General features: G+C 61.6%; 1 protein-coding gene across 7 annotated transcripts; it reads right to left on the bottom strand.

Moving 5' to 3' along the window:
• Positions 1-11794: 11794 nt before the first annotated feature.
• On the bottom strand, positions 11795-23789 carry ARHGAP9 (Rho GTPase activating protein 9). 7 transcript variants are annotated; one of them, XM_063359052.1, is made up of 18 exons: positions 22778-23154; positions 22299-22639; positions 21664-21842; positions 20690-20902; positions 20135-20212; positions 19723-19958; positions 18940-19027; positions 18669-18764; positions 18234-18332; positions 18027-18150; positions 17820-17933; positions 17191-17289; positions 17032-17109; positions 16854-16907; positions 16628-16762; positions 16425-16530; positions 12293-12368; positions 11795-12159 (listed from the first exon to the last, which is right to left on the bottom strand). In XM_063359052.1, the coding sequence occupies exons 2-18, from the start codon at positions 22597-22599 to the stop codon at positions 12058-12060; spliced, it is 2178 nt and encodes a 725-aa protein (XP_063215122.1). In that variant the 5' UTR covers positions 22600-22639; positions 22778-23154; the 3' UTR covers positions 11795-12057. The 7 variants fall into 7 exon arrangements, 6 of the variants coding, with proteins under 6 accessions (XP_063215122.1, XP_063215125.1, XP_063215121.1 ...); XM_063359051.1 differs by lacking the exons at positions 11795-12159; positions 12293-12368 and adding exons at positions 15589-16176; positions 23351-23789 and having other exon boundaries at positions 22778-22993; XM_063359053.1 differs by lacking the exons at positions 11795-12159; positions 12293-12368 and adding an exon at positions 15591-16176 and having other exon boundaries at positions 19723-19784; positions 19863-19958.
• Between the last annotated feature and the right edge of the window lie 134 nt (positions 23790-23923).

Below are 23923 nucleotides of genomic sequence, written 5' to 3'. Positions count from 1 at the left end.
TCCGGCCAGACCCAGCCATGTCAGGACTTAGGGATGCATCAGGACGGGGGATGCACCTGATGGGGACTGGGCAATGAAGTGGGGCGAGGGATGCACTGGGATGAGAGCTGGGCGTTGAACTGGGATGAGGACCAGGGGATGAACCAGGATGAGGGATGCACTGGGATGAGAGCTGGGCGATGAACCGGGATGAGGGATGCACTGGGATGAGGGATGCACTGGGATGAGGACCAGGGGATGAACCAGGATGAGGGATGCACTGGGATGAGAACTGGGCAATGAACCGGGATGAGGGATGCACTGGGATGAGCACCAGAGGATGAACTGGGATGAGGGATGCACTGGGATGAGGACCAGGGGATGCACTGGGATGAGCACCAGAGGATGAACTGGGATGAGGGATGCACTGGGATGAGGACCAGGGGATGCACTGGGATGAGCACCAGAGGATGAACTGGGATGAGGGATGCACTGGGATGAGGACCAGGGGATGCACTGGGATGAGCACCAGAGGATGAACTGGGATGAGGGATGCACTGGGATGAGAGCTGGGGGATGAACCGGGATGAGGGATGCACTGGGATGAGGGATGCACTGGGATGAGGACCAGGGGATGAACCAGGATGAGGGATGCACTGGTATGAGGGATGCACTGGGATGGGGACCAGTCTGGCCTTGCGCACCCTCCCCAGTCCAGACGGGTCCCACGCGTTCCCTCCCAGTTCCCCCAGTCCAGCCTGGTGCCACACATCCCCTCGCGCCTCCACGGCCCAGGCCGGTTGGTTTGACGGTTGTCAGGAAGGCGGCAGCATCGCCCCGTCTGCGTCCCCCGGCCTTCGGGACGAGGTGGGGAGGGGCGCGCACCGGGGAGAGCTCAGCGCAGCCCCGAAACCCACCCGGCCCAAACACGTTTGAGGTTCATCCAAATTTGCAGTTCTAATTTTTTTTTTTCCCCCCAAAAAAAATTTGCGCCAAAGAGAACAAATCGGCCCCCAGGGCGGGGGGATTTTACAGCCGGCTTTTTTGGTATCCGTGGACTATAACCCCGAGAGCCCCACGCGACACGATGGCCGAGGGCCCGGCTAAGCTGGGAGCAGCCGAGCACAGAACGTCCCGCCGGATAAACGCAAGTTATTTCTCACCCCAAAATAGGGAAGGGCCATGGGATGGGACTCGGTTCCCATCTGGGAGGATGCAAGAGAGCCATGGGGGAGGGAGGTATTCCCCCCCCACCCCGAAAAAAAAAAAGGGAGTGATGGCACAGGAAACAAACATAGAAAGGGAACTGGGAAAGGGAACTGGGAAAGGGAACTAGTGGGGAATGGACCTTTCTCCCTCAGGAGAAGGATGCTCCTGGTCTGGGCTGCAAAGGGACAGGCTTGAGGCTCGAAGGAGAAGCCTCCAATGGTCCAGCTCCAGCTTCCGCAGCCCAGTGTCGCTCACCAAAGCTCCAGTGTCACCGGGAGAGTCGACCGGCAGCCCCGGGGGCACTGGCGGAGGATTGAAGCAGGCCGTGCCCTCTCTCCCTTCCCAAGCTGTGCCGGATGGGTATGGAGGGCTTGGGGCCACCCTGGCTCGCAGGTGCCACTTCTCGCTGGAGCTGCTCCGTGGTGGAGCGGGGCTTCCCCGGGAGGCCCAGCACCGTGCCTTGCAGGAAGGTGAAAACCAGCAAGCCGCGGGAGAAGGCAGCCGCCCCGGCCAAAATGCCCCGGCCAGTTCTCCCGGGAAGCCAAGAGCACCCCGCTGTGTGCTGAGGTCCCCAAACCTCTCCAGAGCACCGTGGCTGGATCCGTTTTTGTAGACAAGGGTCTCCAAGTCTCCCCAAGACACCGGTTATTGTCGTGCTGCTGCGGGCAAGGGTTCCCGTGCTTCTTTGGGAGCTTTGGGCTGAAAAGGGTGATGCGCGCTTGGGTTCTCAGAGCCCTGCTGGTACCAAGGGGCTCATTGCCAGGCTGACTGCAACGGTCCCGTGCCGCACGGGTACTCCGGGGCTGGCCGCGCTGGTGTGTGGGAGGACCTCCCGGCCCCACTGCTGCCCCAGGAACAGCTGCGGTACAGCTTTCGCGCCTGCCCCGAGCCCTGCAGATCCCCTGGGGCCGAACGCGCTGCTGTGTCCGAGGCTTCTTGGGGGTCTTTCCTGGAGCTGGATGAGGCCGGACGTGCCTGACGATGCCTGAGCCACGACGGAAAGCTGGAGCTAGGCATGCCGTCGTGTGGGTTGGTTCTCAGTCCCCATCTGTTTTTCTGGAGTTGGGAAAAAGTGTGCTGCTCTGTGTGAGGAGTCCCCGAGCTTTGCTGGTACCCCCAGGCTGAAGACGCCGGTGACCGTGAGGATTCCTGAGCCTCGCTGCTCCCCTGGGGGTGGGCGATCTGTTGCGTGCCAAGGTCTCCGAGCCCTGCCACTGCACCGGCCACGGCTGCTCTGCTGTCTGTGAGGGCACCTGAGCCTCCCTGGCGTCCCAGGGCTGGGTGCGAGGGTGACCGAGTTTTGCCAGTTCCGCAGAGCTGGGCATGGGGCCCAAAGGGCAAGTGGTCACGAGCCTCACCTTTAGCCCTGGGAAGAAAAGACACACCTTCCTGAGCTCTGCTGGTGAGCCAGGGCTGGACGTGCCGCTGTGTTCATGGGTGCCCGAGCCCCACGGGCAGCTCAGGGCTCTGCTGGGTGCAGGCGTCTCCAGACCCCACCGATGCCCTGGCACTGGGTCAGCCGCTGCACGCGAGAGTCCCCACATCCCTCCGGTGCCCCAGTAACGGCTACGCTGCTGCACCCAAAGGTCTCTGAGCCCCACAGACGCACCAGGGCTGCACCTGCTGGGGGACGATGTGACAGAGAGCAGCCCCGCAGAAAAGGACTTGGGGGGGGTCCTGGTGGGTGAGAAGCTGGACGTGAGCCACCAATGTGTCCTTGCAGCCCAGAAGGCCAATGGCATCCTGGGCCGCATCAGGAGAACCGTGGCCAGCAGATCCAGAGAGGGGATTCTGCCCCTCTGCTCTGCTCGGGGGAGACCCCACCTGGAGTCCTGTGTCCAGCTCTGGAGCCCTCAGCACATGAAGGACAAGGACCTGTTGGAGCAGGGCCAGAGGAGGCCCCGGAGATGTTCCAAGGGCTGGAGCCCCTCTGCTGTGGGGACAGGCTGAGAGAGCTGGGGGGGTTCAGCCTGGAGAAGAGAAGGCTCCAGGGAGACCTTCCAGCCCCTTCCAGTCCCTAAAGGGGCTCCAGGAAAGCTGGGGAGGGGCTGTTTGGAAGGGCATGGAGCAATAGGATGAGGGGCGATGGTTTAAACTAGAGCAGGGCAAGTTTAGATTAGACATTGGGAAGAAGTTCTTTCCACTGAGGGTGGTGAGACACTGGCCCAGGTTGCCCAGAGAGGGGGTGGAGGCCCCATCCCTGGAGACATCCAAGGCCAGGCTGGATGAGGCTCTGAGCGACCTGATCTAGCTGAAGATGTCCCTGCTGACTGCAGGGGGGTTGGACTAGATGGCCTTTAGAGGTCCCTTCCAACCCAACACAGTCCATGATTCTATGATCCCCAAGTCTCTCCAGAGCACCAGGGCTGGAGACGCTTTCACGTGCAAAGGCCGCGAGCCCTGATGGTACGTGGAGCTGGACGCGCCGCCTTGGGTGAAGGTTCTCAAGCCTCGTCACTACTCCAGGGCTGGACACGCTTCAGTGGGGTCAACAGTCGTAAGTCTCAGTAAGGATCGGTTCTCCGTTGCTGTTGGGTCACGTTTCGTGTCTCCGTGAGGACACAGCTGAGGGACTGGCCGTCAAGCCCAGGGGGTCCCCAGGGTGTAAGACTCAGTCAGGTCAGGGCTTGAGAAAGACTTGGTCACCAGCCAGGGAGCAGCAGGAACAGGCTGCTCCAACCTGGGGGAGGTGAATTGCGGTGCAACTCCCAAGCCAATGGGCAGAGGGTGTGTGGGTGGGGGTCCCAAGGGAAGCTTCTCGCAGCTCTTTCTTACAACCGAGGGGTTTTTACATCAGTTTTCTCCCATGAGACGCAGGATCACCCTGTGAGAGGTCGGCTTGAATCCCGGCAGCGGAATGCCTGGGGTGCTGGGAGAAGGGGTGGTAGAGGCTCTTGGTGCTCCCTCCAACACCTCCAACACCTCCCAGTTGGCCTCTATCGTATCGTTCCTCCTCTGCAGTACTGCTCAGTCACGGTGGATGGCAGTCCTGATCTATTGCCCGTTTTGGCTGATTACCTACGAATCCATCTCAATTTACCCAGCCCGTCCTACCGTGCCTTGTTTCACCTCGCAGCAAGTTACAATTCCTTGCAATTCCTTGCGTTTTCCTGTTACGGTATGGGAGAAACGCTCCTTATCCGACGACAACGGCTCAGGCAGTGAATGCTACGAAGTGCATTTTATTTGAACATTCTCGCGAGAATGGGTGACCAACGAGTAGTCTTGAAACACGCCTATTTATTTCCTAATCCCGGCCGAATTTTCCCTCCCCTCTTTCCCAACGGTTGGGTACTCCGGGGTTCACAATCTGTCAGGAGCACCTAAAATCCTTCCCGGGTGTCCTGCCTCTGATTATTTCTCCTGACGCTACACCTAAAGGGATTATCTGACTAGTTTATTTCTTTCCTTTTTGGTAAAATTGCTCCATGTCATTAGCCCTGGTGAAGTGTTTGACGGCCCTTCTAGTCACCGATCCGGCATGAATCAGTTTTTCCTTTTGTCCGTGCGATAAGAGATTGTTCTACAAGCCTTTGCTGGAGCCTCTTTGTCTCAGTCATACCCTTGTCATGTCACCCCTGAGGGAAACGGCTTTTCCCCCCTTGCAAAAACAATCCCTGCCTTTCTTACATGGCAGCAGCTCCGTTTCTGTCTCACTCGGCTGTGGTGGTTCTCACGGGATCGCAGGACAATTTGAGCTGGAGGTTCCTCAGGAGGTCTGTGGTCCATCCACCTGCTCAAAGTGGGGCCGGAGACGCCATCAGGCCTTTCCTCTCGTGCGCTGTTGGCTAAAACGTACTGAAGGACGGGGCTCTGAGCAACTCGATCCAGTCAAAGATGTCCCTGCTCATTGCAGGGGGTTGGACTAGATGACCTTGAAAGGTTCCTTCCAACCCAACCCCAAAGCTACAAATACAAATATTTGAGTGATTACTTGTGTCTACCATGAAGTTATCCACAGGTACAGTGCCTCAAAGTCTTCTCATACAGACACAAATGTTTCCGGCAGATACAACTACAGTTTCGGGGTTTTCATCGGGGACTCATCTCAAAATGGCAGACCTTTTGTTCAGTGACAACTGCAGCCTGGGCTGCAGCAAAAGAAGCGAGGGGGGGGGGATTCTGCACCTCTGCTCCACTCTCATGAGACCCCACCTGGAGCCCTGCCTCCAGCTCTGGAGCCCTCAGCACAAGAAGGACATGGGAGTGAGTCCAGAGGAGGCCCCGGAGATGCTGGGGGGGCTGGAGCCCCTCTGCTGTGGGGACAGGCTGAGAGAGCTGGGGGGGTTCAGCCTGGAGAAGAGAAGGCTCCAGGGAGACCTTCCAGCTCCTTCCAGTCCCTCAAGGGGCTCCAGGAAAGCTGGGGAGGGACTCTGGAGCAGGGAATCTAATGATAGGATGAGGGGGAAGGGTTTCAAACCGAAAGACGGTAGATTTAGATTGGATATCGGGAAGAAATTCTTGGCTGTGAGGGGGGTGAGCCCCTGGCCCAGGTTGCCCAGAGAAGCTGTGGCTGCCCCATCCCTGGAGGGGTTCAAGGCCAGGTTGGACGGGGCTTGGAGCAACCTGGGCTGGTGGGAGGTGGCCCTGCCCAGGGCAGGGGGTGGCACTGGGTGGGCTTTAATGTCCCTTCCCACCTGAACCGTTCTGTGATTCTGTGATTCTAAATGTCTCGGGCTTTGGTGGTGCTGCTTTCACAGACAAATCCTTGTCGGTCCTGTGCCACACACGCACCTGTATCAACAGTTTGCCATTTCTTCCCAATTTGTTGGGCCCACACTCTATGTTCTGACGTAGAGAGTACGGTTTTGTTGTGATTTTCCCCTACCGCAACGACTGGGTGTACGGTGCACGCTGCAGCATTGTGGATTGTTAAGACAAAAGTGGTGGCCCTATTGTTGAAGGGGTCAGAAGCAAAGTCGGCTAAATAACACCAGGATTGGAATTCTCTTTCAAATTTGGTTGCGTTGTCCCAAGTTTTCGAATCTCAGCGGGTAAAATGCCTCCTTCGCCTTCCCTTATAATTGCTGCTATTGTCGCCTGCAGCCACAGCTGAGCTTGGATACAGCCAAGGGCTGGTGAAACATTGCCTTGGACTGTTCCAAGAGCATCTACAATTAACTGGTGATCTTTTTAATTAATTTTCTCCCATCAGACACAAGCTGTTGGTCAGACCCTAACACTAAGAGAGAGGACCGCAACGGGTCTTCTAATTTGCTTGCGTCGCTTGCACTTTGTGCTCCGTTTTTTCACAAGCCCTTCAGCATTTCTGCGATTTAAGGCTCCCGGCGCTGGCCCTACGATACCAGTTGCATCTCTTTTTTGTTCGCCTTGGAGGGGCAAAGGTTCGCTCATGCGAACCGACCCACATAGGATGTGCTCGGGAATGGCGAGTAGATTGGTTAAATTGCAGAAACATTGACTTGTATCCTCAGTTCTGCCCGTTTCAGCGACCACGAGGGACGAAATAGGATTTGTTTTGTTGCCCTACACATTTGATGGCACATGGTCCCATTTCACATATTTGTGGGATCGACTCCTCTCGTGTTAGCGGAGTTGAAGTTGGGTTAATCGTGGTGGGTAGCGGGGCTGTGGTGGGTACCGAGTCTATTCTTTCGCAAGACACAGTAGTTTCTACTTTGCCAACTTCACCATTAACTGCCACCCCGCACCCGAAATCAAGCGTTAAACAGCAGCCGGTATCATTGGGACCAAGAGATCTAATTTTTTGACTACCTCTGTCACAGTTAAATCATTCGCCTTATTCAATTCACAACAAAAACGAGAGTTTCTTCTTCAGGTTCTTCAAGAATTGGGAACTCGGATCTCACCGGGATCCTCAGATCTACTCTAAGTAGATTATTATCTTTTTGCATTTATCACTTTTCCACCACTCGGGATCATCCTTTCTTTTTAATTTCATGCTTAGCCATGCTGTAGTAGTCACCAGTATGAGGAATAGTGAAATATCCCCCTTCGTCCTTTGTTGATTTTCACGGATCTGTCATCCATCGGCTGGTTTGTCTATCCACCACTCGCTTGACGCGAGAACGGCGTATCCCATTTTCTTTCCCTAAAACTTGAGCGGCAAAATGAGAATGCAATAAAGCAGTGTGTGGCCCCTCCCATTTGGCTTGCAGTTTTGATTTTCCAGAACATGCTTTAGTTCAGATTTCATCTCGCGGCTGTATATCACGTACCTGTAGTTCAGATGGTGGGGGTTGGCGCCGTCGGGCGTATTCCCTTTTATCTTCAAATCCTTTTTGCGTGTATAAAACGTACTTGGTCGGACGTTCGTCGCATAGGCTCGTCTTAGTTGGGATGTAAGTCCCTGTGACAGCCAGGTGCCTCCCAAAGAGAATCTCTGCTGAGTGTTTCGAACATCCCGTAGGACTAAGTTTAATGCTTCTGGACATTTTGAACCAGTGTACGCACGCACTTCCGCTATCTTTTCTTTTAATGTTCTCTTCATCCTTTCTACTCATCCCGAAGACCGCGGGTGATAGGGAGTACGCAGGTTTCTTTCTATTCCGAGTGATTTGTACAGTTGATCGATTATATCGGCTGTAAACCGAGCCCCCTCCGTCTGACTCTTCCCAGAAAGAGTGGTCGGACACTGGAATAGGCTGCCCGGGGCGGTGGTGGAGTCACCGTCCCTGGATGTGTTTAAGACTCGTTTAGATGTGGTGTTAGGGGATATGGTGTAAGGGAGAACTTTGTAGAGTGGAGATGATGGTTGGACTTGATGATCCCAAGGGTCTTTTCCAACCTAAATGATTCTATGATTCTATGATTCCATGACTCAGTTGACTCTGGAACCCCATATCTGGGTATAATTCCTTTCACTAAAGCTTTATCTGCCCACCCTGTGTCAGCTTTTCTTCTTGGGAGGGCTTCCACCCAGCCTGACAGTTCATCTACCGTTACAAGCAAAAATTTGTAACCGCAAGCAGGGGCGTATCGGCGTAATCCCCTTGTAATCCCTGGAAAGGGAAGTGGGGGCCACCGTCGCTGCCCCAGCTCTGAGCTCAGCCTGGTGCTTGAGAACTTTCGACACGTCGGTGTCCTGGTTTGAGACAGAACAAAATCAATTTCCTTTTCAGTAATTTTACTTTTCAGTTAAGTCTCTTCTAACTGACCGCGCTCTCTGACATTATTCACAGAATCAGTGACAGGATCACAACCTGTGATCTCCTCCAACCCCCGGCCAGAGCAGGGTGACCCACAGCAGGTGGCACAGGAACGCGTCCAGGCGGGTTTGGGATGTCTCTGGAGACGGAGACTCCCCCACCTCTCTGGGCAGCCTGTGCCAGGGCTCCGACACCCCCACAGCAAAGAAGTTCCTCCTCATGTTTAGGTGGAACTTCCCATGCTCAAGTTTGTGCCCGTTGTCCCTTGTCCTGTCCCCGGGCACCACTGAGAAGAGCCTGGCCCCATCCTCCTGACACCCCCCCTTTCAGTATTTAGAAGCGTTGATAAGGTCCCCCCTCAGCCGTCTTTTTTCCAGACTGAAGAGACCCAAATCCCTCAGCCTTTCTCCATCAGAGAGATGTTCCAGCCCCTCAGCATCTCGGCAGCCCTTTGCTGTCCCCTCTCCACCAGTTCCCTGTCCCTCCTGACCTGGGGAGCGCAGAACTGGACCCAGCGCTCCAGGTGTGGCCTCCCCAGGGCAGAGCCGAGGGGGAGGATGAACCTCCCTCCACCTGCTGGCCACGCTCTTCTTGATGCCCCCCAGGATGCCATTGGCCTTCTTGGCCACCAGGGCCCATCGCTGGCTCATGGGCATCCCATCGTCCCCCAGGACTCCCAGGTCTCTCTCCACAGAGCTGCTCTCCAGCAGGTCACCCCCCAACCTGTCCCGCTGTGGGGGGGTTGTTCCTCCCCAGGCGCGGGACCCTAAGGGTATGTATTTCAGACAGTGTCTGCTTCTGGCAGCGATAACGTCTCGTGTTTATAGTGAACACCAAGGAATGGCGTGGAGAGAGGCTCCTACTTAGTGCTGGAACACCCAAGGTCAGCTCACATTGTTGTTTGCCCCGTTGGAGGGTCGGAAGCGGAAAAGCACCTGCGGGGAGGAGGGGGCAGGGCAGGGGACCCAAAACTGGCCAAGGGGGTGTTCCATCCCGTCTGCCCCCTGCTCAGAACAAAAGCTGAGGGATCAAAGGGTCAGCCTCTTCCTTCAACGGCCGGCATCCCAGGAGGACCCTGTCTGTTTGTCTGCCTTTGATCCCGATCCGCGCGTTTCTGAATCCGGCTCTTGAATCCGGTTCCTGCCTGTTGCTGAGTCCAGTCCCAGCTCTGGCCAGTGATGTGATCATCATCCTGGGAGCTCAAGATTGGTTTTGTCTGTATTTGTGTATATTTAATTATTTTTCTTATTAATATTATTATATCTTCTTTTTATTGTTAATATTTCATTAAAGTTGTTTGGGGTTTTTTTAGGTTTTTTTTTTTCAGCCCATAAGTTTCTCTCTCCCTTATTCTCTCTCCCTCCCTTCTTCTGAGGAAGGGAGAGAGGTTAATAGAGAAAAAATCCGTCAATTCATTTAGTGGCCAGACCAGCCTAAACCTTGGCAGATGTACTGGCATCCAACGTTGGCACGACTGGGGCTCTGAAAGATCGCCCGGATAGTTCAAATTCCAGCCTGCTCAGTTGAGAGAGTATCCAGGTTTTTTTCCCTTTGAGAGTCTTGAGGGGCTGGAAATTAAACCAGACAGCTCACATCATGTCGTTCTTCAGCGGAATATCGTACTGTGCCTTTATGGACTCTTGTGTCAAGTCGGTTGACGCGACGTTGCCCGACCTGCAGTGTGTGTTGGGTTATTATTCATTTGTTCCTTGTGTTTATTTGCAGTGGCTCGGCTCTGAGCGCTGGGCGAAAACGGGATGTTTTCCGATGGTGCTTAACACCGAATTTACGCCGGGATGATTTGGGCAAGGCCTTTACCTGCACACCTCGGTCGCCACCTAATGGATCCTGTCACCAGCGACACCTTCGATTTTACCTTCTCCCTTTTACGCCAAGCTGGCTCTGTTACCAGAGTTTGGGGACTGTGGGAATGACCGTTACCACCGAATCATGATTTTATTATAGATTCATCATCTAGACAAGGAATAGCGTATCATCATCTAGATATTCACAAGTCCATGGGCCCTGATGGGATGCACCCGAGAGTGCTGAAGGAGCTGGCAGAAGTCATTGCTGGGCCGCTCTCCATCATCTTTGAAAAGTCCTGGAGAACAGGCGAGGTGCCTGGGGACTGGAGGAAAGCCAATGTCACTCCAGTCTTCAAGAAAGGCAAAAAGGAAGAGCCGGGGAACTACAGGCCGGTCAGCCTCACCTCCATCCCTGGAAAGATGATGGAACAGCTCGTTCTGGGTGTCATCTCAAGGCACGTGGAGGAAAGGAAAGCTATCAGAAGTACTCAGCATGGATTCACCAAGGGGAAATCATGTCTGACTAATCTGATAGCCTTCTATGATGGCATGACTAGATGGATAGATGAGGGGAGGGCGGTAGATGTGGTCTACCTTGACTTAAGCAAGGCGTTTGACACGGTCTCCCACAGCATCCTCATAGGGAAGCTTAGGAAGTGTGGGTTAGATGAATGGACAGTGGGGTGGATAGAAAACTGGTTGAAAGATAGAGCTCAGAGGGTTGTGATTAGGGGCACAGAGTCTAGTTGGAGACCAGTGACGAGTGGTGTTCCCCAGGGGTCAGTACTGGGTCCAGTCCTGTTCAATATATTCATCAATGACCTGGATGAGGGGATAGAGTGCACCCTCAGCAAGTTTGCTGATGACACCAAGCTGGGTGGGGTGGCTGACACACCGGAAGGCTGTGCCGCCATACAGAGAGACCTGGACAGGTTGGAGATCTGGGCAGAGAGAAACCTTATGAAGTTCAAAAAGGGCAAGTGTAGGGTGCTGCACCTGGGGAGGAACAACCCCATGCACCAGGACAGGTTGGGGGCTGACCTGCTGGAGAGCAGCTCTGTGGAAAGAGACCTGGGAGTCCTGGTGGACAACAGGATGACCATGAGTCAGCAATGTGCCCTTGTGGCCAAGAAGGCCAATGGCATCCTGGGGTGCATCAAGAAGAGTGTGGCCAGCAGGTCAAGGGAGGTCATCCTCCCCCTCTACTCTGCCTTGGTGAGGCTGCACCTGGAGTACTGGGTCCAGTTCTGGGCTCCCCGGTTCAAGAGGGACAGGGAACTGCTGGAAAGGGTGCAGCAGAGAGCTACAAAGATGATCAGAGGACTGGAACATCTCTCTTATGAGAAAAGGCTGAGGGATTTGGGTCTCTTCAGTCTGGAGAAAAGACGGCTGAGGGGGGACCTTATCAACACTTATAAATACTTAAAGGGTGGGTGTCAGGAGGATGGGGCCAGGCTCTTTTCAGTGGTGCCCGGGGACAGGACAAGAGGCAATGGGCACAAACTTGAACATAGGAAGTTCCACCTAAACATGAGGAGGAACTTCTTTACCCTGAGGGTGGCAGAGCACTGGAACAGGCTGCCCAGAGAGGTGGTGGAGTCTCCAACTCTGGAGACATTCAAAACCCACCTGGACGTGTTCCTGTGTAACCTGCTCTAGGTGACCCTGCTCTGGCAGGGGGGGTTGGACTAGATGATCTCCAGAGGTCCCTTCCAACCCTATGATTCTATGATTCTCTGATTCTCTGATTCTATGATCCTCTTGAATGCGTTTCAGGGGTGGATTCATATTAAACACTGGTGCAGGAGTAGGTGTATTACAACACGTACCGCCGCTACTCCAAGCCCGACAACGACCGCTGCCACTACCCCAGCTCCATCCGTAGTGGTGCAAGCCGTGTCCCTTCCCCTCATAGCAAAGACCGGTTCAAGTCAGATCACGTGGGAGAGAGCTCTTCCGATGAAGGTGAGAGGGAGGGTCCTACTCAAGCAGATCAGACAGAAGGTCCTCCCAAAGCAGATCTGGGAAGGGTCCTTCTCAGGTAGCGTCAACAGAGGAGGAGGAGGAGGAATCAGACACAGAGGTAATCAACCATTCAAGCCTTACCTAGGAAGGACTTGCAAAACATGAGAAAGGACTTCAGCCGTCATGAAGGTGAGATGTTACCTGGTTGTTCTCCTGCCGGGGTAACGGGGCTGATGCCGTAGACTTGGGTGGTAGAGACACCAAGCGGTTGGGAAACCTGGCGAGAGACAGAGGCATCGATAAAGAGCTTGGGAGAAAGCCATACGGTCTCAGTCTCTGGAGGCGACTCGTGTCAGCCGTAAGGTGCAGGTATCCCTTTATGGACGATACCAAATGCCGCCCAAGCAAACAGACCACGGTGGAGAAAGGTATGAAGTGCCCGAGAGAAGCGGTTGTGCAAGAGGTGATTTACGGTGACTGGCAAGCGGGCGCAGACCCTGACGAAGCGCCGTGCAAACGACCTACGTCGCGGAATTCTGCGCAGAGCGCGCCATCAATGTATTCCCACGCGTTGGCAACACCGGTTTGGGGAGGATCCGCTGCCGATGCGCCAACTGAAAATGAAGTGGGTAACAGCGTACGGCAGTTATAACGGCAGTCTCTCTCGTCCCCCCATTGTTGCAGCCGTAGAAAAAAAGGACCGAGAAAATGGAGAAATTATTTGAAAAACTGTCTGGTAAACTGTCCAGGATGGAGATGAGATCCCGCTCTTCCCCTGCATGGGCCCACGTTGCAGCCATTAGGACAAGACGCCCTCCTACGAGACCAACTTGAGAGAGACTGAACACACCACAAGGTACCCTGTGGTTTTACCTCCGTGCCCACGGAGACGTCCTGCACGTGGGCCGGGGCCATCACAAAGCACAAACCCCGGCTGGGCGGAGAATGGCTGGAGAGCGGCCCTGAGGAGAAGGACTTGGGGGTGTCGGTGGGTGAGAAGCTCGACACAACCCGGCAACGTGCGCTGGCAGCCCAGAACCCCCCCCCCCGCAGCCTGGGCTGCATCCCTGGCAGCGTGGGCAGGGGGGCGAGGGGGGGATTCTGTCCCTCTGCTCCGCTCTGTGAGACCCCCCTGCAGTGCTGCCTGCAGCTCTGGGGCACCAACAGCAGAAGGACACGGAGCTGTTGGAGCAGGGCCAAAGGAGGCCCCGGAGATGCTGGGGGGGCTGGAGCCCCTCTGCTGTGGGGACAGGCTGAGAGAGCTGGGGGGGGTTCAGCCTGGAGAAGAGAAGGCTCCAGGGAGACCTTCCAGTCCCTCAAGGGGCTCCAGGAAAGCTGGGGAGGGACTCTGGAGCAGGGAGGGGAGCCATGGGACGAGGGGGAAGGGTTTTACACTGGAAGAGGGGAGATTTAGATGGGATATCGGGAAGAAATCCTTGGCTGTGAGGGGGGTGAGCCCCTGGCCCAGGTTGCCCAGAGAAGCTGTGGCTGCCCCATCCCTGGAGGGGTTCAAGGCCAGGTTGGACGGGGCTTGGAGCAACCTGGGCTGGGGGAGGTGTCCCTGCCCAGGGCAGGGGGGTTGGAAATGGATCATCTTTATGGTCCTTTCCCACCCGAACCATCCTGTGATTCTGCGACCCCGCTGCTGCTCAGCCCTTTGCGAGTCCTGACCCAGCCCAGGAACGGGGAGAGAAGCCACAAACGTGGTTTTAAACTGAACGAGGGTGCGCAAAGCTGGCAGCACGGGACCACACGCGTGTGAGCACAGCCGGGTCTATGCCGACAGCGGGAGCGGGTGGGCGCACCAGACGCGGGTGAGCGGGGCGCTGGGGCACATTTGCATGGATGTCCCTGAGTGTCCCTGTGTGGGGGGGGAAGGTGGGGGGAGAGGGTCTTGTCCCAACTTTTCACACCCCTTCGCTGTATCCGGTGTCCCAGGCGACCTCCAGCCCAAGGTCCAAGTCCCTGGAGCGCTCTTTGCCTGTGGGGATAAGGGGGCATGGCTGCCCCCCACGACCCAAAGTGTCACCCCACCAGCATGGGGTCCCCTGGTAGTGGGGGCCGTTGGCCTTGGGTATTTTCTCACCTGCAGATGGGGCTGGATACAGGAGCTTGAGCTCTACCCGCTGTGTCACCCGGAGGGATCCAGGGGTGCTCCTCCCTGCGACGGGGGCTGGGGCAGCAGGGGGAGGAGGTATCAGGGGGTGCCCAGGGGTTTAGGTGCTGGGGGTTGGGGCTGGCTGTCCATCTCCAACCCTCGCCACCTGCCGCCTTCTCCTGCTCCAGCTTTGGCTCCCGACGACGCCACCGAGAACGAGCCAAACCAGGTCACGGTCCTCCCAGCACCCCGTGTTGCCCCGGGCAGAGCCCTACTCTCAGCACCCCAAGGTCTTTGAGGAAGGGGTGCCCCGGTCTGCCGGGGGGGGTGCGGGGCTAGGGGAGCTGTGTGTGTGTTGGGGGGTGTCTGAGGGGGCTCTGAGCTGCTGCCTCATTGCTGGCGGGGAGCGTGGAAGGACGGGGCAACGCTTCCCCTGTGCCTGGTGTGGGAAAAGTCCTGGCACCACCTGCACATCCGCAGTGGGGAGCCCGCATCACCCCCACCCTGCGCATCCGTCACCTCCGCATCCCCCCCCTTCCATCACGCTGCGCCCGGGGGAGCCTCACAGCACGAGGCCCTTTGCTCCCTAAAAAGCCCCATCTCCTACATCCTTTGGGGGTCACCATCCCCCCCTTGGCCAGCCCCCAGCCCCCACCCGCTGCCTCTGAACCCCTCTCCCCCGGCGCAAACAGCTCCACCACTCCGCTGCCTGCCAGAAATGCTTCTCCCGCTCCAGCTCCTCCACCCCGCCGCCCGCACACCTGTCCTGGGACACCCACCACCCTCTGGGACACCCACCCAGCCCGGGATGGGACCCTGGCACCGGCATGCCTGGGCGGGGGGCTGCCCTGCCACGCCAGGGACATCCCCTGGGCACCAGCGGGTCCCTCCCAGGCCCTGACGAGCCCCTGGATCAGTCCTTGGTGGCCCCCTGAGGGCTGTGCCCCCTCAGGTCCTGTGCCTTCCAAGTCTCCCGTGTCCGCCCTTCTCGCCCGGAGCTCTGGGGCCCTGCCGCCCTCCACCTCCCACCAAGGACGGATCCAGTGGGCGCTGCTGCCCGGGAACCGGGAGTGGCTGCTGCAACCGGTGAGCAGGAGTCTTGGAGGCACCGGGGAGCTGGAAGGGCACCGGGAGAGTGCAGACGCAGCAGGTGGTGGCACCGGGTGCTGAGGGCACACTGGGATGGGAACCGGGCAACTGGGGGGCACGGGGTGGGGGGGGGCTGGGCGCCACTGGGAGGCCCAGGGGGACGGTGACCTCGACAGGGCGCTGCGACAGCTCCCGTATCCGCTGCTGGCAGGACCCGGTGGTGCCGGCCACCCTGGGGTCTGCAGGGGCTGGTGGTGGCTGCAGCGGGGTGAGGGCACCCCTCGGAGAGACCCCCCCAGCCCCGGCAGGGACAGATCCTGCCCTGACACTGGTTGTGGTGGGGGCCTTTCCTGGGGGGTGTGTGTGTGTGTCTGATGGCAACAGATATGTATTTAATGAATGGTGGAAATAAATCAGAAGCGTAACGGCCTTGGGGAGGTGTACGGGCACGGCGGGGGGCAGAGGGAAGGGGGCTGCCATGTGCCTGGATGACGATGTTCCCTGGGGCGGGAGGTGGGTGGCTCTCAGCGCTCAGACCCCCCCAGCCCTGCTGGGAGCAGGAGGTGCTGCCGGTCTCAGGGAAGGCGCCTGTTTACTGCAGAGTGAAAGGTACACGGGGCACAGAGGACTTCGGCGGGGGGCGGGTAGGAAGCGGCACCGGCAGCCAGAACGCCTGACTTCGCCGGGGGGGGAGGGGGGGGGGAGAGGGGGGCAGGCTCAGGGGGGCGCGGGGAAGATGCGGTCAAAGTGTGCCAGCAGCAGTTCCACAGCCTGGTTCTGCTGGGCCATGCCCGCTGCCAGGCTGCCCGGCTCCCGCTCCGGCCGCAGCAGCGTTGGCCCGAACACGATGCCGATGTTCTGGCGCGTCATGCGGTTGACGTCTACCCGCTCCATCACCCTGGGGACGCGCAGGATTTCGGGGTGGTGCCACGCACCCCATCCAGCCCCGCTCCTCCCTCCCTCACCCCAGGGGGTCCACGCGCCGGGGGCTCCATCACTCTGGCAGGCGCCAATCCTGCTCCCCCTCCCCCTGCTGTCCCTCCCCGAGACTCTCCCCCCCCAGTTACCCCATAGCCCACCCACCTGTGGGGCAGCTCTAAGGCCACCCCACAGCCGCCCCCAGCCCGGGAGCAGCCCTCCCCTTACCGGCAGAGGTGAGCCAGGAGGTAGCGGAGGGTGGCATAGTTAGGGGGGGGCAGGCTCTGCACCAGCTCAGCCACCCGCTCCACCTGCTCCTGGGGGTCCGGCAGCTCTAGGGAGGAGGCACAGCAGTCAGACATGGTGCCCCCCAGCACCCATAGCCTGGGGATGCCCACGGGGAGCGCTGCAGGGTTGGGGGGGGCACTTACTGACAGCTTCAATGAAGGAGTCAAAGAGCCCGTAGGGCACTAAGGGCTCGGGCAGCTCCCGGAAGAAGAGCTTGAGGGCACCGGTCACCACGTGGACATCGCTCCACTCGGGGTCTGCCAGGCTGAGCCGCTCCTCTGGGAGGAACGGAGGAGGTCAGCTTGTGCCCGGGCCCCCCAAGGCCCCAGCGCTGCCAGGGCCACCCCCTGCCCGGCCACCCCGGCTGACCTTGGGACAGCTGCTCGGGGAAGACATAGCGCCCGTCTGAGGTCACAGCTCGCTCTGCGGGGACAAAGGAGGGTTCACGGGGGAAGAAGCCACCTTAACCCACCCTTGGGCGTGTGCTCCAACGCAGTTCCCGTCTCCTCCCCAACATCCCCATCCTCTGACCCTTTGGTCCCCTCACCCCGGTCCACGGCAAAACGCAGCTTCTGGATCACAGACAGGTTCCCGTTGACCCGGTAGATCCCATCAACGTCAAGGCCTGGGGACAATGAGGGGGGCGAGACATGGTGGGGGAAACCGGTGCCAGCTGGGAGGGCCATGCCGGCTGGGAAGACCCTACCTCTCTCCTCGACAGCCTCCACACAGAGCCGGACGAAGCGGGGCACAGTGGTGCTCTCCCGCTGGCACAGGGCATCCAGGCGGCACCCGAAAACCTGGTCTGGGAGAGGGCAGCGCTGGGGCAAACTGGGATGGGAGAGCACTGGGACTTGGCAGGGGGGCAAATGGGACTGGGGAGGGGTATAGGGAGGGAATGCTGGGCTCCGGGAGGGTGGTGGTGAGGGCAGGGAGGACACCTGGGCTGCGAGAAGGCACTGGGACCGGGAAGGGATGCTGGACTGGAGGGAGACACTGGACTGGTGGGTGCACAGGGACTGAGGGGGGGGTATTCTGGGACTGGGAGGGGGGAGATGGTAGACACTGGGGTCAGGACGGGGAGAGGGACCAGGAGGGGATGCTGGGATTTGGGAAGGACACTGGGACCAAGGGCAGGGACACTGGGAGGGTGGGAGAAGGGAGGAGGGCACCAGGACGCACCGGGGACAGGCAGCCAAGGCTCAATGGAGCACTCAGCCCCCCCCTTCCTCTCCCACTTTGGGGGCAGAGGGAGGATATGGGAGGGCTGGTGGGGGGGGGGGCGGGGGGGGAAGGTTCTGAGGGCACGGTGGGTCTTGGTGGGGGGAGCCTCACCTCGGATGAGCCCCTTCTCCTGCAGGCTCTGGAGCGGGGGCCGCTTGACGATGAAGCGCCTCAGCTTGCTCTTCACCCGCTTCTTCTCCGAGGCGTCGGGGGTGTGGGGGGCACCTGGGGGCACAGCAGGCCCCGATACGGTCACGGTCATGGCAGCCCTGAGGCCTGCTCACCCCCCTCTCCACCCTCCCCGCCCCCCAACCCCACCTGGAGCCCCGGCTCCCTCAGTGACCCGCAGCAGCTCGTCCTCGTCCCCGCTGAGCTCCGCCAGGTCCCCAATGTCCCCCCGGCGCAGCCACCCCGCAGGCATGTCCATGGGGTTCTCCAGATCCTGAGGGATGGACAGGGGACAGTTGACGATGTGGGGCTGGGGGCAACCACGGGGCACTCCCCGGCCCCCCTCCAGGCACTCACCAGCCGGTGGATGACCCCCCGGATGGCCCGGGCCCACTCCTGGATGGTGGCCTCTTGGTCCGACTGCAGCAGGAACTCATTGCCTGTCACAGTGCGGAGCTGGCGGGGGGGCAGCAAGATGTGGGGGGGTGCAGGGACCCCCAGGGAACCCCTACAGGGGCCAGGAGGACCCAGGCACTCCAGGGGTGCCCTGCTCCCCCCCTCAGTGGGGGGCTCCAGAGGTGCCCCTAACCCAAGGGGGTTCCCTACACCACCCCGTCCCATTTTGGGGGTTCTGGTACGTGCTGGGCTGTGGGGTCCCCTTCTCTGTGGGCTGCATTTCGGGTGATCTCTGTGACCCTTGGACTGTTACGGAGACCCCCCCCCCCCCGTGGCCCCTGGGCTCTGCACTTTGGGCATCCCCACGTGCCCAGCCCGGGGTCCCCCCCCACTCACGTGGAGGACGTTCTTCTTGCTGGAGAGGTCGCGGGCCCAATCCAGGGCAGCCCCCCGCAAGTCCACGCTGCTCTCAGGGCGGCTGCTGGCAGGGCACTGGGGGGGGGGGGCACCGGCCATCACCCCATCCCCCTTGTGTCTCCACACACAGCACCCCGTATTCTTCCACAGCCCTCTCCACCCGCTGTCGTCCCCTCCCCCACCCCCCGCATACATCCCGATGCTCCGACACCCCCCCCGCTGCCCCAGCACCCCCCTGACCCCCACTCACCCAGGCAGTGGGTGCCGGTCCCTTGGGTTCCTTGTAGAAGATGAGGCTGTTCCCGGCCAGAACCACCCAGGAGACCCCCCAGCTCTTCCTGGGGGCAGCAGGTGAGGGGCATCCCCAACTCCTCCCCCAGCCAGGACTGGGGTCAGGCTTGGGTGTCGTTGTCTCCCCCCCCTCCCCCCACCCCAGCAGAGCCCCACACAGGCCCCGGGCACCATCTGGGCACTGGCAGCGCCTCAGATCCTTCGTCGTGTCCGTCCCGCCCCCCCCCCCCCCGAGACTGGCACAGCCAAAAGGGCCTTTTTGTGCCAGGGACATTGCTTGTCTGGAGCCCCTCAGCTGTGAAGAGCCGTGGACCAGGCTGGCATGGCCCCCCCAGGCTGGAAGGCCCCCCCTGAGCTGGCACAGCCCCCCTGGCATAAATTACCCCCCCCCGATTGGATTAGTCCCCTCAGCTTGGCAGAAACCCCTACACCAGAACCCCCCCAGGGACCCCAGCCCCGCCCCCAGCACCTGAAGCCCCCCCCCGGCACCCGAAGCCCCCCTAGCACCCCAACCTGGCACAGTCCCCTGCACCCGCCCCGCCCCGGCCCCCCACCTGGCACAGCCCATTGCACCACGACCCCCCCCCCCCAGCACCCCAATCTGTCACAGTCCCCTGCACCAGAATCGCCCCCCCCTCCCCTCCCCCAGGACCCCAGCCTGGCACCAGGATTGACCCCCCCCAGGGACCCCAGCCTGGCACATTCCCCCCCCTCCTTCCCCCCCCCCGTCCCCGTCCCCCACCTGAGCTTCCTGCCCCCCTCAGCGATCTTGGTCCTGTTGAGCTGCCCGGCCTTCTGCACCTCCTGCGGGGACAGGGTCAGCACTGCCCCCACCCACCCCGCGCCACCCCCCCGGCCCTCCCTGGCCCTGGGGTAACTCACGGTGGGGAGGGCGGGGGTGCAGGATGGGGGGGCAGCTGGGGGGGCAGCTGGCCGCTCCTCCAAGCTGTGCTGGGCAAGGGTCTGGCCGTGGGTCACCTGCAGTGGGGAGGGGACAGCGTGGGTGGCACAGCCTGGGTCCTCCCTGACGTCCCGTCATACCCTTCCCAGTGCCCCCCATTACCTATCCATGCTTTGACCCCCTCCCGTGCCCCCCCCCCAGCCTCCCTCCTCTCCAGTTCCCGCCCCGTCCCCCTCCCTGTCCCCCAGCTCACGGTGCCACCGGGGACCCCGGCATCCCTGGAGCTCCAGCGTGCCGTAGTCCTGGGGGGCTCGGCGGGGGGGGGCAGGCCCTGCAGGGGACACAGAGGACATGGATCAGCTTCAGGGGATGTCATGGCCAGGACCCACAGGACTGTCCCCCCGTCTCACCCCCTCCCCCCCGCAATTAGCGCTGGCACTAACTGCCAGCAGCCCAGCGGGGCTGTGCCAGGGACAAGCGGGGCAGTGAGGGGGACCTGGACCACACGGGATGGCGGCGGGGGGGGGGCCACGCGGAAGGGATGGGAGGGAAGATATTGGGGGAATAGTTTGGGAGAATCGAGGAATCACGGGGGCCGCTGGGGGGGGGCGAAGTGAAGAGGATATAGTGAACGTCAGGGGCCATGGGGGCACGATGCATGCGCTTTGGTGGGGAGACATGGGGGAGCAGGGGGGACACTGGGGATATGGGGGGGGAGGGAGGGATGGGGGGGTGTAGAGATAGCTGGGGAGAGGCTGGCGGGGTCCCAGTATTCCCCCCCAACTCCCCCACTGCCCCCCATGATCACCGCCTCCCGGTGCCGCCGGGGGGGCTTCCAGGAGGCCGCGCCAGTTTGGGGGTTGTAGAAGAAGCAACGGCCGGTGTTGGGGTCCAGGTGACGCTCCCAGGCCCCCAAAACCTGGAGGGGGGGGCCGGCTGGCACGGGGGGGTCGGCCTGGCCCCCCACCCTCTGCAGCTCCTCAAGGTTGCAGTAGATCATGGCGGATCCCAGGGGGGGGACCTGGGGGGGGGGGGGGGCATATGGACGATGCCCACAGCGCACCCCCAGCCCGCCGCTGTGCCTCGCATGCCCTGCCCCCCCCCTCACCCTGCCCAGCCCCCCTAGTGCCCCCCTGCTCTGCCCCCCACCCCTCCAGTGCCCCCTTACCTTACCCCCCAACCCCCCAAGCCCCCCAGCAGCGCCCCCTTGCCCTGCCCTCCCAGGCCCCCCAGCTCCCCCCAGAGTCCCCTTGCCCTGCCCCCCAGCCCCCACCAAGCCCCCCAGCACTGACCCCTTGCCTTGCCTCCCAGCACCCCCCCAGCCCTGCCCAGTCCGGATCAGGCTTTTGCAATCGCTTCCCCGGAGCCGTTTGCCGCCCCCCCCCAACCACCACCCCGCTCCCCCCGGCTCCCCCCGCGCCGCTCCCCCGGGCCGGGCCCGGCACCCCGCTCCCACCTGCCGCCCCCGGCTGCGCAGCACCGGTCCCCCCCCGGCCCCGCTGCGTGAGGCTCGGCCCCCCCGGCCCCCCACCTTCCCCCCCCCCCCCCCGCACTTCCTCCACTGCCCCACGGCGACGAGGAAGCGGTGGCAGCGAGGGCGGGGTTGGGGGTGCTGGGGGGATTGGGGGGGGGGGGCGAAGTTGGGAGGATGGGGGGTGCAGGTAGGTGATGCAGGGGGGCAAATTGGGGGGTGCAGGTGGGCGATGCGGGGGGTGAGGTTGGGGGAGGGGAGCAGGGCTGGGGGCACAGGGCGGCCTCTGGGGTCACCTGGCCCCCACTCACCCCAGTGCCCAGCTCCTGCTGGGACTGGCACCGCGGCAGGGCCAGGGGGGGCGCGGGCAGGGCCCCCTCTGCCAGCTGGCTGGTGCTGGTGCAGCGGGTGGGGGCCAGCGTGGCCTCCTGGGGCCGGGCCGGGGGGGGGACACGCAGGTCCTCCAGTGAGCGGTACTGTGGTGGCAGGCCTGGGGGGAGAGATGGGGGTACCCACCCACCCGAAATGATGCTCTGGGCTGCAGGTGACCCCCCCCCCGCACTGGGCCCCAACCCTCTTTTCCCCAGTGTCCCCCTGCCCCCAGTACCCCCAGCCCCATGTCCCTGGTGCCTCCCAGTGCCTGCAGCCCTGTGCCCCTTCTACCTCCTGCGCTCCCAGCCCTTTGGCCCCCCGTCGTCCCTCCTGGGTGTCTCCCAGCCCTGTCCCCCCGCTGTCCCCTTATCCTGTGCCCCCAGCCCCGATATTCCCCCAGCCTTGTGCACCCAGACCCACAGCCCAGGACTCCCTGGGGTGTGTCCCCTCATCCTATGCCCCTAATGCCCCCAACCCCTTGCCCCCACCTCAGATCCCATGGCTCTGCTCTCCCAGTGTCCTGCCACCCTGTGTCTCCCTGCCCCATGGCCCTGTGCCCCCCCGCTTTGCTCACCCGACCCTGCAGGCTGGCTGGGGGGCAGCGTGTTCCGTCTCCCGCTGTCACCAGGGTCCAGCTCAGCCACGTAGGTAGCAGGGACAAAGAAGGGCCGAGCCCAGCGGGGCTCGCTGGCCCGTCTCACCTGCCACCAGTCCTCGTTGGCTTTGTGGAGCAGCAGGAACTGCTCGCCAGCAGCCATGGCCACGTGCCGCCCGTCCTCGGCACGGTACGTGTAGTTGTAGAGGGCGCGGAGCACCACGGCCGGCTCAGCGCGCCGCCACCGCCGCCCCTCCAGCCGCCACCGCCCTGCCAGCATCCTCACCACCGGCGACACGCTACGGCCTGGCCCTCGCCATCTGCCGGGGACAGGACCGGGGGGTCAGGGTGGACGCGCCCCGCGCCCCATGGCTGGCATGGCCGCAGGCTGTGCTGGAATGGGGCCGAGCAGTGCCCTGGGTGGTAGCGGGGACCCTGCCTGCAGGGCCAGGACTCACCAGACAATGTCGTGCCCCATGGCCAGGCTGTGCCTCACGGCCATGGATTGCCCCCCCAGCCATGGCAATGCCCCACGGCAATCCTGTCCACAAGTAGTGGAGGGACCATCTGTTGCCCCAGCTCCTGGTGCCGGGCCGGGGGGGGCGCAATGCCTGGCCCCAGGGTACAGGGAACTTGGGGGACTGGGGGTGCTGGGGCAGCCAGGGCTTGGGGACCTGCAGGAAACCCAGCAGCGGCTGCAGCAGGAAGCAGCGAGGCTGCGGCTTCCTCACTCCACACAGCATGGGGCTGGGGGGTGGTGCTGGGGGGGGCCTCAGCTCCGCGACCCCATGGCCCCAGGTCCTTATCCCATGGCCCTCCGGCCTCCCCAGCCCCTGATCCCCGTCCCACCGCCCTGTGGCTCCCAGCCCCATTCCAAGGCCCGCAAGCCCCCCCACCCCATATTCCCTGCTCCCCAGCCCCACAGCCCGAGACTCCCTGACCTGCAGCCCCCCCCTGCTCCCCCCGCAAGCTCCACGGTCCCCCTGCCCCCCCCCCAGCCTGGCCCCCCCACACCTGGAGATAACACTCACCATCTCTGGGGCACCACTGCGGGGCCGGCGGGCAGGACGTGATGCCGGGACAGAGAGGTGGGAGGGGTGCAGGTGCCCATTGGGGTGCAGGCGGGGGACCCCGGCGTCCTGCCCACCCCCGGCCGGCTGAGCACCCACGGGTGCGGGGATTAGCACCCGCGGCCCCGCTTGACCCCGCTTGGCCCTAAGCACCTTTCGGCTCTGCCCACACGGTGCTGCCGGGGGGGGGCGGGGGGGCGGAGGGGGGGGGCAGCCGGGGCAATTAGGGTAATTGCACTGCCCCAGGGCGGGGAGGGGGGAGAATGAGCCTCGCCCCGGGACCCCTGACCCCAGCCCAGCGGTGTCCCACCCCTTCCCCGACGCCCGCCGCCGCTTCCCTTTGCTCTGTCTGCCCTACTGGTTCCTGGGGACCGGGGGGGAAGGGCGGGGAGGTGGGGGCGGGGGGGGCTGTGCCAGCACCGACCCCCGCTGCAGGCCGGTGACTCCCCCGCTGTCCCTCCCCAGCCTGGTCCTGCCGGGGTGGCGGGGCGGGCCCTCCCGCAGCGGGGACACCTCGCCGGGCCATGTGACAGG

Source organism: Chroicocephalus ridibundus, chromosome 24 (genome assembly GCF_963924245.1).
Source record: "Chroicocephalus ridibundus chromosome 24, bChrRid1.1, whole genome shotgun sequence".
Classification (NCBI taxonomy): domain Eukaryota; kingdom Metazoa; phylum Chordata; class Aves; order Charadriiformes; family Laridae; genus Chroicocephalus; species Chroicocephalus ridibundus.
This window is presented reverse-complemented; position numbering and strand designations above follow the sequence as displayed.